Here is a 12,180-nt window from a genome sequence, read left to right as displayed (position 1 = left end):
GTCCCACATTGGGCTCCTTCTGCTTCTCCTTCCTCTGCCTCTCTTTCTGTGTCTCTCATGAATAAATAAATAAAATCTTAAAAAAAAAAAGATGTAGATCAATCAAATGCAACGTATGGACTTTGATTTTGGATCTTGATTTTAATAAACTACAAACCAACTGTCAAACAAAAAACATGAAACACAGGACGCCAAGGTGGCTCAGCTGGTTAGGCGTTAGACTCTTGATTTTAGCTCAGGTCTTGATCTAAGGGTTATAAGATCAAGCCCTGTGTTGGGCTCTGAGCTCAGCACAGAGTCTGCTTGAAATTCTCCCTTTCCCTCTGCCCCGCCCCAGGTTCATGTGCACACATGCACACACACACTCTCTAAAATAAATTTTTTAAAAAATGAAGAAAGTCTCTCAAAACTGAAAGATGCAAATTCTCAGATGAGATGTCCTGCACGGGGCCAAATGTTAGAGATTAAATACTTTTTTCCCTCATGCAAGGAGAAAAAACTTAAGCTATCTTGTTCTTGAGAAGTTACCAGAAAGCTGGATGTTGTCAAATTAAAAACAATTGTGTTTCAAAGGACACCATCAAGAAAGTGAAAAGACAACTTACTGAATGGGAAAAAATATTTGCAAATCTGCTAAGTGACAAATCTAGATTATATTTTTAAAAATTCCTGCTACCCAATAAAAAGACAACCCGATTTAAAAATGGACAAAGGACATGAATAGACATTTCTCCCCCAAAATACATAAGTGGCCAATAAGCATATAAGATATTCAACATCATTACCCATCAGAGAAATGCAAATCAAATCCCAATGAGATAATAATTAGTATGGTTACAATAAAAAAGAAAGATTGGGGCACCTAGCTGGCTCAGAGGAGCATGTGACTCTTGATCTCCAGGTCATGAGTTCAAGTCCCATGCTAGATGTAGAGATTACTTCAATAAATACACTTAAAAAAAAAAAAAAACGAAGATAGTAATGTGTTTGGGTGAGGATGTAGAGAAAGTGAAACCCTCATACACTATGGTGATAATGTAAAATGGTGCAGCCACTTTGGAAAACTGGCAATTCCTCAAAAAGGTAAATACAGAGTTACCATTTGATCCAGCAGATCCATTCCTAGGTACATAGATAAGAGAATCTAAAACAAGTGTCTACACAAAAACTTATATGTGTTCACAGCAACATTATTCATAACAGGCAAAAAAGGGAAAGCCTAAATGTCCACCAACACATGGATGGACAAGCAAAATATGCTATATCCATACAATGAAATATCATGCAACCATAAAACGAAATGCAGTACTAGTACATGTTAAAACATGGATGCAGGGACGTCTGGGTGGCTCAGGGGTTGAGCACCTGCCTTTGGCTCACTGACGTGATCCCACAGTCCCAGGATCAAGTCCCATGTCAGGCTTCCTGCAAGGAGCCTGCTTCTCCCTGTGCCTATGTCTCTGCCTCTCTTTCTCTCTGTGTCTCTCAAGAATAAAATCTTTAAAATAAAACAAGGATGCATGCTGGCACATGCTAAGTAAAAGAAGCCAATCACAAAGGACCATATATCATGATTCCACTTATATGAAATGTCCAGATCAGATAAATCTAGAGTCATGAAGTAAATTCCTGGCTGCCTAGGGCTGGAAGGATTGAAAAGAAAGGGAGTGACTTCTAACAGTAATGACTTGTTTTCAGGGTGATGAAAATGTTCTAAAATTGATTATGATGATGGTTGTATAACTGAATATAGTAAAAACCATGGAACACTTTCAATTGGTGAATTGTATTCTATGTGAATTATACTGCAATAAAGCTGTTAAAGTAAGAAAAAGAGGAGGAGGAGGAAGTAGAAGCAGTAGTTATTAAAGGAAAATGTGTCCTAAAAACCAAGGAAGCAAATTAAGGGGAAAAAAAGGAACCCAGGCAACAGCTAATTCAAAGTAAGAGAACAAAAAGAAGCAAATCCCAGAATAGATGTAAAAGAAGTTTCTGGATTAGAACTGAGTATAGCAGGTACAAAGCCACCAGATCAGATTAGAGCAGAGGAAGATTTCCAGGTAAAAGATGAAATGGCCAGTTTTTAGAGTAATTTTGCAAAAAAAAAAAAAAGAAGAAAGAAAGAAAATTAGGCATGAGAAATGCTGACATATTCAGGAAAAAGAATTTAATGACCTGTGCATGAGTACTAGGCAAATGAGAAAATAAGACAATTATTAATTTTGAGAAAATATAATGGGATGTACAAGAAAGATCAGCTGCAGGACTTGGTATGGCTGTGAAATGTTACAGGACACTTATCAATTTAACAACAAATTAACATAACTACTTTGGTGAGATGATAGAAGGAAAACTTCGAGCTAAGCACTTATCTTCCACAAATAACAGTCAACAGTTTATGTGTAAAACTAAAAAAATCAGGAAATATCGCCCATAAGGATATTTATTTCCAATTTGTGAATAAAATCAGGAGAAACAGCTAGCGGAATGGAAATTATAAATGGATGTGGGGCTGTTTTCTATCATAAGCCTTTAATACTGGTTTTTAAAGTCATGTATGTTAACTTGAAAAATTATAGAAGTTAACTTCTTAAAGAAGTTTCTACAGTATTTTGCAGCTGCTAACAATAACTGAAAAATCAACGATCTTCCTAAAGAAAAGCAAGGAAAGACTCCATTTAATTTTAAATTTAATTTCTATCTTAAGCCCCAGAATAAGTTTCAACTACTTATTCCAGGAAGCTTCCCAATCTTCATACGTTCGTGGTACTTAGGCGGGTACCACGATATCTATCTGTGTCAGGTATAGATAGAACTAAGCATTTTTCATTAATAACCTGCTTTTTAACAACCACCCAGACAGATGGTAGCCATTTCATTTTACAGGCGAATTATCTGAGGCCACCAGCTAAGTAGGAGGGCTACGACTGGTACTCAGGTCCCTAACATCATTCGTCCTACAAATAAAAACGAAGCATTTATCTGCCACTGCTGGGGCGACTTCACCGTTTTTGCTCTGTTGGGCCCTCTGGGTTCAGATGGGACCCCTGAGGTGTGTGCACACTACCCCCCACCCCCCACCGTGGCCACGCAGCAGGGACCCAGAATCTTCCCATTCGGAGCCGAGCATGCTAAAGAGCCTTGCACCCACGCAGGCACCGAGCCCCGGCTGCAGCGCACCAGACGCGGGATGAAGCGGCGCCCCTGGGGCCCGGGCGACCAGACGCCGAAGGGCAGCAGCATCGGTAGGGAGCACGCGAGCACCGCGCAGGGCGAGCAAGGCGGGCTCCCAAAGTCCTGCGCGCTCTCTCCACGCCGCTTCCACTCCCAGATCACAGTCCGTGGGCAGGCGGCATCGCCTGCACTTCTAGAGAAGGAAGCGGAGGCTCCGAGGAGAGGCAGAGGGCCCAGCTCGGAGGGATGCGCGCTCGCCGCCGGACTCCAAACCCAGGAAGACGAGCCTCTCAGAGGCTGGTGACGATTCGGACCGGGCCTCATACCTGACTAGTCGAGCACTCGGGCCTCGCGCCTCAGGAAGTCCCTGCGGGAGCCGGCAGACGCGGCCCCGGTTCCTCCCGCCCTAAGGCCCCGGCCGCCTCAGCGCTTCCCGCGCCTGCCCCGCACACAGTCTCGCGCCGGCTCCGCCCCCCGTCTCCACGGCGACGCGGCGTGCCTGTGAAACGCCCCTCCAGGGACTCGCAGTTCGCGCAGCCTCCGTCGAGTAGGCGACACGCCTCCCTCTGACTGCTGAGAGGCAGCTGCAAAGCCAAGTTGCCCCCAAAGAGCGTAGATGGATGCACCGTCTGAGCGGCCTCAAGGTGGGCTCTCGGCCTCCCTGGCCCACTCGCTCCTCTCAGAGCTCAGCTTCCTCTTCGACAAGAGCAGGAGCTTTATAGAATAGTGTCTCCGAGCTACGCCTCGCGCGTCAAGGTCTAGGGATGAGGTTCCCGTCTGGAGGCCCACGCTGACGGACGTCCTCCCCCCCACCTCCAGGCTCCCGCGTGAGCCTCTCTGGCTCTTGGTTCTCCGTGGTTCCCCAGCGAGTGAGCGGCGGGGGGGGGGGGGGGGGGGGTCCTTATGCCGCCAAGGAGTAAGGCGCGCGCATGCGTGTATCGGGGAGGTTGTCAATCGGGAGGGCGGGGGGAGGGGTCGTTCCGCTGACCCCGAACTTATAAATTATCCCAGGCTGGGATCTTCTCTTAACCCTTCCTTTAAAAATATAGTTAACAAGTACTAATTGCTAGTAAATGGTAGTTAAATTTTTTAAAACTCTGATCATCTTTTTAAAATAGGGGTGAGGGAAGATGGGTGGGGCACTTTCATATGCTTTTCTCCTGTGCTTTGTTAAACATTTGAAAGCACTTGAAAAAAAAAAAAAGGCACTTGATATTTCTGGTGGAGAGAGCTAAGGCTAGCATTATGTATTTAAATGTTTGAAGGATTTTATATCACAAATATGAAAATAACTTGTTGGATGTCCCGGGAATAGAATCAAACAGGTCATTTGCATTTTTGCTGTTTTCCATATATGCTAATGTCTAACTAAAAAACAGGTGTTTAAAAGAAGTTCCACTTCAGCAGGACACGGGAAGCAATCTTCTAGGGATGACTAATTTAGGGAGTTTTGAAGTCCTAATTAACACTGATATTTACTAACCATAAAATTAGTCTTTCTTATAAGTACTTTGTGTTTTTTAGGTGATTTGTTGATGCTTTATTCCTCTCATGTACCTTTACTACCCTCGACTTTGACTAATTTGGGATGGGATGAGAGACATTTTCACTTGAGTTATAATGCAAGTAATTACTCCTGTCAGGAAAGATTAGAACATAATAGTATAGACTAACAATAGCTAGTGCAGCAGAACTTACATGATTTCAGTTTGGTCTGTTTGTAGTACTTCCCATAAATAAAATCAAACATGTAAAGCACCAGAAAGTATGGGGGCTCTGCAAAGAATTTGGTTTTTTGGTCTTCTAAAAGTCCCTTAATTTCCTTATAGTCCTTAACCTGAGTACATGAAGCCACACACCTGTGAAACTGTTGCCATCTCATTTTCTTAGAACCTGGGATTACCCTAAGAGCAAGAAAAACTGAACAGAAAAAAAGAAAAAAAAAAAGGCCCAGTTAGAGAGGCACCAGCTAGTTGAGGTATAATCCCAACATTCTGAGATGAGGCTGCTCTCAAAATTACTAGGATTTCAATATTTTCATTTGCTTCTCTACTGCTCTTGAACTGCTACTTTCCCCAACTGACTCAACTTTGGAGTTCCTTTATGCCAAACTTTGAACCAACAATTGAACCTAAACTAAAATCTTATCTTTAGTAAAGAATAAGAGTAAATAATTTCTTATTCTCTCAAAGAGGCTTCTCATGTGGATATTTGAAAATTCACTATTAACTGCAAAAAAAGGGGCATTTAGAACTACAGTCATTCCTACCGAAAACATTCAAAAGCTACAATGAAACAAGGATTTGCAAGCATCTAGGTTTTGCATGACATGGGTGAGACATTCATAGATGCTCTTCATTAGTAAATTATTACCTTTACTCCCAGGTACTAATTTGCAACTCCTTTCATAAGAACAAATTGAGTCTCTGGGATAGAAATGAGTTGAGACCAGGGTTCTACAGGATACTAAAGGAGAGCTTGGTGGAAGAGTGTGTATCCCAACGAGGAAAGACCAAAGGGTCCAGGAAATTAGCTCCAGGCCAGGCCTCTATCATGCCAGCTACAATGCCTTGAACAGATTTTAAGTGTATTGTGGTAATTTAAAAATATGCTTACAAATTATTTGACCCTTCTCCCACATAAAAGCAGTCTGTCCCTTCCCCATAGTGATTTCTAATAGAATATGGCATGTGGCAGTACAGAGTGATTCTGAGGCTAGGTTAGAAGAGAGTTCAGCAACTGGCCACACTTAGAATCCTGCCACCATGTTGTGAGAAAAGCTCAGGCCACAGAGAAAGGGCATATATAAATGTTCTAGCCAAAAGCCACTATCAAGCACCAAACACGTGAGCCATTAAATGATCCTAGCCCCAAACTTTCCACCCATCTGAATGGAGTAGAGACCCGGTGTCCCAGCTAGAAGTGGCCTAAACTGCAGGTTTGAGAGCAAAATATTGAGGTAAGCTACTGAGTTTTGACGGGGTTTATTACACAGCAATAAATGACTAGAACAGTGTTTTTAATATTATCTCATCTCGAATTCCCACGACAAGCCTGAAAAGTAGGTACTGCTTGCTATCCCTTTTTGACAGAGGAATAAACAGGTCCAGAAAGATGGTATGACTGGCTCAGGTTTCACACCAAGGGGTGGAACCAGGATTTAAGAGCTTCAAAGAAGGGGCCTTCTTCATTATTCCTGATAGCAAAAGGATTATACTATTTCAACAGCCTCAGGAAGAACCTGAATTCCAAAAGCAGCTTGATTCCTAAATTCAGACAAGCGCTGTTTCATTACCTGCAACGTGTCTCTGAACAGGCTTTAAAAAAAACAACAACCCAGAAGCTTTATGGATGTTGTATAAGGCTTTTTACCCACCTTATCCTTTGTAGTCTTGACAACAGCCCCTGTGAGTGGGTTATCTTTCCAATTTTACTGATTAGAAAACCAAGGCTAAGGATAATGAAATGGCCTAATTCTCCCCCAGCCTGTAGAGCGTGGTAGAGCTGGGATGCAAACTCGGGCCCAATTTGCAAACGTTTCCCTCTGCCTCTCGCCTGCAAAAATAGGTAAGAAACACAGTTTATTCAAAAAAAAAAAAAAAAGGGGGGGGAACACCTTTTATTCAATATTATAGAAGGAAAATGTTTTCGTAATTTTCTCGGTTGCCAAGACTCCTAAGGGAACTTAGCGATCACTCAATGCCCAATCCACTGACTTTACATGTGAAGCTCAAAGACAGTAGAACCCTTCAGAGAAATGTAGACTTCACTACCCCTTGGTGAGAAAATTTACGTTTCCCTCTCCGCCTATGTGTCGTTTCACACTAACCCCGGGCGGTCGCGTGGGGCAAAAACCAGGACTGGGGATGTTCCTGCAGACCGGGCTCACGTGGGGTCTCCGTGAAATCTTTACGGATCACTCCTCCTCCGCACGGCATTTACCCTCATTTCTCAGAGCGGGGAAATTATGTTTGCTATTACTGCTCTGCTCCCGTCCGCCGGTCTCGCCACTGTGTACTACGCGCTTGACGTTCGCCGGCTCAGTTCACCCGAACACACTCGCACTTCCCCTTCCCGTGCAGGTTACGGAAAGCATCGGGTAAGTGGGCGGGGGAAGCCGTCCAACGAGTCTGTCAGACGCCTTCCGTTCATTCAAAAGCAATCGTGGCAAATTTGTCAATGCAACGATACGCAACCCCACAAACTTACAGAGAGGGGCCGTTTTGGAAAGGAGGAGAGAGAAAACCCGAAAAAGTCAGGGCTTTGCCCAAACATTACACTGCTAACCAACAACCCGAGACTCGAGCCCACAAATGCCAGGCTCAAAAGACACGCCCCAGGTTCGCCTCAGACCGCCACCGCCGAAGCCCCAGGGCTCCCCGCCGTCGCGAACCGGGCGAACTCGGCAGCCGACGCGCTCCCCAGTCGCACCCGGCCGCGGACCCCAGCCCACCTCGCTGAAGCCACCGCCTTCCTGACAGAACCGCCGGGCGCGGGCTGCGGGCTGCGGGCTGCGGGCTGCGAGCACCGCCCGCGCCGTTCCGCGCCGTTCCGCCCCGCCTCGAAGCGCGCGTGGGAACGCAGCGTCCTCCCCGAGGCTGCCCGGGACGCCCGCCTGTGCGCACCGGGAAGGGCTCCCGCCGCCGCCGCGCCAGCCCGCTCCCCGCCGCCGCCATCTCGCCCCCGCCTCCGCCTCCGCCTCCCCGCCGCCGGGCGCGCGCTGGGGCCGGCGCCTGGGGAGAGCGCCGCGATGTCTGTCTTTTCCGCCCGGCACCGCGGCGGCCACCTCACATCCGGGCGCGCAGCGGCGAACGCGGCGCTGGGGCCCGGGTGCGTGGAGGGAGTTATTAAGGGGGAGGGGGCCTCGGAGGAGGAGCGGAGGGCTGGGCCGCGGTTACGGCGGCTGAAGAGAGACAGTCCGAGCGGGTGGGGGGGCGAGAGCGAAGGCCGCGCGGAGCAGCCCTCGGACCGGCGCGGGCGGCGAGGAGGGGAGCGGCGGCCGAGCTGAAGGGCCGCCGAGCGGCGGAGGCACCGAGTAAGGGCCCGGCGGCGGCGGGAGCCGGGGCGCCGCGCGCCCAGGGCACAGGGAGGGCAGGGGCGCGGGCGCGCTGCTCCCGGGGTCGCGTGCGTGAGCGAGCGCCGGGGCGCGCGCGGGGGGCGGGCAGGGGCGCGAGGCCGGCGGGGCGGCCGGCGGGCAGCAGGCGGGCCGGGGCTGGCGGGGCCCGAGCCGCCGGGCCGGGGCGGGCCGGGGCGGACGGCGGCGGGCCTGCGCCGGCTCCAGCTCGCAGCGGCCGGGCCGGGGGATTCGGCCTCCCCGCTCCCTCCGGCCCGCCTCCCCTCCGTGAGTACAGTCCCCGCCCTTCTTCCGAAGGAGGCCGCTGGGCCGGGGCCTGCGCGAGAGGCCGGTGGTTGGGGTCGCGGCCCGGGAAAGCCGAGTTTCAGAGCTGGATCCGGAGCTCGCCCCTTCCTTGCCACGGGCGCCCCTGACATGGCCACAGGTGCCGCCGGCTGGGTGAGGGGCGCTCGGGCCGCAGCCCCACTCCCTGGCCCCTGGATAACAAGGGGCAGCTGGCGCCGTCCATTGGCAAGTGACAGGCACTTTACCACAGTCCGACTTCCCGGATCCCCAACCCCGGCCGGTCTCCTACCTGCCCCCACTCAGGAAACTTCCCCACTACTGTCTGAACGTCCTCATAGGTGGCAGTGACTAATTTTGGTTTCTTTTTGTCTTAAATCTGCTTAAAAGCTGTACCCTGATTCGAGTACCTTCCACTTATGCTTTCCTTACCCCTTTAATGCTTAGAGCACCCCAGCTAAGTACCAGTCGTTCTATTTCTAAATGGGTTCTGGTTTTGTTGAGTGAGGCTTTTTGTTTTGGTTTTTAAAAACAGTCCTTTTAAGAGAGAAGAGAGTCAGTGTTTTAAACGGTCAAGACTTCTGAAAACGTATTGTTCTCCCTGACAGTTTCGCTGATTTATCTCCCAGGTGCAAAGAATTGTAGACCAAGGAACCATGGATAGGAGAAGTGTTGGTGAAACAGAAAACGGAGATGCTTTCCTTGACCTGAAGAAGCAACCAGCCTCCAAATCCCCCCATCGCTATACAAAAGTAAGTTTTGTTACTAATGGAATAGTGTTTCTTTATAGGTGGGGAGATTAGTAACATTGTGTAGGCATTTCATTAGTATTATCTAGAGTGGGAGTCTTATTCTGACTACATAGACTAAATATTAACTAGATCTAGTAAAGCGTTGCTTTGAATTTCTTTTTCTGCAAGTGTGAATATGCAGTTTAAACTAGAATTTGCTTCTAATTAGCTTTTGGGTGAAGGGAATATTGGCTCAGATGGCATTTGAATTTGTGGATCGGCATATGTTGACACACATGTTCTTTAGCACCTGTGTATGTTACTGACTTATATGCTATAGAATAAGATTTTCAGTTTTGGCATGCAGATAATTCAAGGTCTTCTATTTACAGAAGCTATTGCTTCAGTATCTTGTTGGTGCCTGAATGTTTCTGAAGGGGTTGACAGGACTCAGTGAGGTGTGAGTTCATTTCTTATTCCCTGAAATGATAGGCAGAGTACCAAAATGTGCTTGGGACTGTTGATGAGAAGAGTCATGTTCTAGTTGGTCCCATATCTCTGTTTCCTAAGTATGGACCCAATCAAGGGTTCTGATGTGGTTATTGTCCTTGATTTCCTAGAATAGTGACTGGGTAAAGTTTGAAGTCAGGTTTTGTTTGTGTATTAGTGCCACTGCTCGTACCTACTTGGTAAAGTATCTAGTGCTGTCAGAGGAGTATTCATTTTTAGCATTAAAAAAACGATAGCATTGTATTTATTCAGATTTGGTCTTTCCAAATGTAGTTTTTCCTCAAACCTGAGAGTGCTTGAATATGTTTCACAACTTCATTACCTAAAATGTTGACAGGTGAATTCTGAATGGAGAAAAGCTTATTAAATGAAGGGGAACTAATTTGAACTGCTCTCATAAACTTTTATGATTTCAACTCTCCTAGCACTTTTTGAATTAAAGTTGTTCCTAGTATTCTACTTGTAGAGTCCACACAGAGAGGCTTTTGTGTCCCTTTCACACCGATCAGAGGGTAGCATGTATATGTCCTCTTTATGTCCATATTTAGGCTTACGTCATTTTGGGAGAAGATATTGGTGTCTCCTAGGCTAGAACTTATGTGTGTCTACAGTAAAGATTAAGAAGCTCAGCATTGCCCATTTGATAGTCCATTCTCAGAATTTTGTCATACTTAGATAAATGTGCTTCAAAGAAATGATTAAGAAAAGCAATTTTTTAGGTTGACAGTCTTCTCTACCAAATTTAGTTGGAAGTTCATTTACTGTCCACTCCATTAGAGAAGATTTAGTTAATGGCAGTGTTTAGGATCATGTTTAGGCAGTGTTTTGGGTGGTGCTTTTTTTCTTATATATGGGTTTCTCACGCTCTAGTAACGTGGTAACTTGAGGCAAACTGAGCCTTTCTCTTTGAAGAAAGCTTGAAGCCATTCTGTGTTCTAAGAATTGTAATAAATGGTCAGGTATTGCACAACTAGAATTATACTTCAGCCATCCTACTTCTTATCTCCAGTTTGAGATCAAACTATTAGAATAAATAAAGCATTTAGTAATGTTTCTGCCACTTCAAGTTCATGGGCTAGAAAGTTTAGAAGCAAGAGAAGGAAATTGTCCTCAGTAATTTTTATATATAAGCCATGTGTTTTGTGAAAACTTGCAAACGTAGGATGTTTACTACAAGATCAAAAAACACATTCACCAGATGAGAGGGCTCCTTAACCTTTGACCTTTCTTAGTTTAGCATTCATTTGATTTATGAGATGACATTAATGGTCTGTTCAGAATTCTAGGGGTTTTTTCCACAAGGGTGGAGGAGTTCAGAAGTTTGGCCTAGTGCTTTTCAGGGTTACATATCACAGTCTCATGTGTGTTCTGACATTCTTTAGTCCAGCATGCTTCCTAAACATTGATATGTCTGGGGATCACCTATGAACCCTTGTAAAGTGTGAATTTTGGTGGTTAGGTCATGAGTGGGCTTCAAAATCCAGCTTTTTAGCCTGCTCCCAGGTGGTGCCCATACTGCTAGTCCCCTGACCATACTTGAGTAGCAAGGCTTTAGTCTTCCTTGCAGAACAACATATGATCTTGATGTTGTCAAGCAACTCAGATGTGTAATTACTCCTTGGGGTTCAGTTGGTGTCCATTGTGTTTCTATGAATGTCTCAGGAAGTAAAGTTAGAGTCATGTTAGATATTTTCAGGCCTACCTCTAGGCCTCAGTGATGGTTAATTGGGATGGTTATAAGTGGATTTATCATATGCACCTGTTATCCTGAGAGTCTTGAGCCCTTAATTTATAAGCCCACTTAGGCCCATTTTGCCAGGCCAGATTCCTAAGACCAAAAACTGTTTTGGTGGTACTTAAGTGTGCCATTATAAAGTGAATTACGTTGAAGGACTTATGGAGGCTACAGAGTGAGATCTCACCTAAAAATCATAGATTAAAAATGTCTTAGGCAGCCTGGGTAGCTCAGCGGTTTAGCGCTGCCTTTGGCCCAGGGTGTGATCCTGGAGACCTGGGATCGAGTCCCATGTTGGGGACTGCATGGAGCCTGCTTTCTCCCTCTGTCTTTGTGCCACTTTTGTCTCTGTCTCTCATGAATAAATAAATAAATCTTTAAAAAAATGTCTTTAGACAGTGGTTCTCAAAGAATGGTCCCTAAACTAGCATTTAGCACCACCTGGTACCCTGTTAGAAATATTAAATCTCAGGCCCCATTTCGGTGGTATTAGATCAGACTCTAGAGGTAGAGCCCAGCATCCACATGTATTAAATCTTTCAGGGAATTCTGACTCTAATTCAAATTTGAGAGCCATTGGTTTAGAAAGCAAGATGAGATGGTCATGCTTATTAATGGGAAAACTTTGGGACCCATTAACTTACCTTCATCAGAGGTCCTTGTTATACCTATTC

The 12,180-nt window shown here is 46.1% G+C and overlaps 2 protein-coding genes across 19 annotated transcripts in view; one reads left to right on the top strand and one right to left on the bottom strand.

The window, feature by feature from the left end:
* SFI1 (SFI1 centrin binding protein) overlaps positions 1-7,758 on the bottom strand; it is a 99,673-nt gene extending 91,915 nt beyond the window's left edge. For 5 of the 8 annotated variants that reach the window (XM_025474610.2, XM_025474614.2, XM_025474613.2 and 2 more), the window contains exon 1: positions 3,501-3,659. The gene's annotated coding sequence lies outside the window, so the exon portion shown is untranslated. Of the gene's footprint in view, positions 1-3,500; positions 3,660-6,550; positions 6,730-7,627 lie in introns of those variants that run through there. The other 3 variants (XM_025474611.3, XM_025474612.3, XM_035706638.2) reach the window with 3 other exon arrangements.
* A 312-nt stretch (positions 7,759-8,070) lies between these two features.
* EIF4ENIF1 (eukaryotic translation initiation factor 4E nuclear import factor 1) overlaps positions 8,071-12,180 on the top strand; it is a 47,998-nt gene continuing 43,888 nt past the window's right edge. For 7 of the 11 annotated variants that reach the window (XM_025474625.3, XM_049101843.1, XM_049101842.1 and 4 more), the window contains exons 1-2: positions 8,740-8,758; positions 9,160-9,282. In XM_025474625.3, coding sequence (XP_025330410.3) covers positions 9,187-9,282 — 96 coding nt within the window. In that variant the 5' untranslated portion in view covers positions 8,740-8,758; positions 9,160-9,186. Of the gene's footprint in view, positions 8,210-8,365; positions 8,516-8,561; positions 8,687-8,739; positions 8,759-9,159; positions 9,283-12,180 lie in introns of those variants that run through there. The other 4 variants (XM_049101847.1, XM_049101848.1, XM_049101849.1 and 1 more) reach the window with 4 other exon arrangements.

This window comes from Canis lupus, chromosome 26, assembly GCF_003254725.2.
Source record: "Canis lupus dingo isolate Sandy chromosome 26, ASM325472v2, whole genome shotgun sequence".
NCBI classification, from domain to species: Eukaryota; Metazoa; Chordata; class Mammalia; order Carnivora; family Canidae; genus Canis; species Canis lupus.
This window is presented reverse-complemented; position numbering and strand designations above follow the sequence as displayed.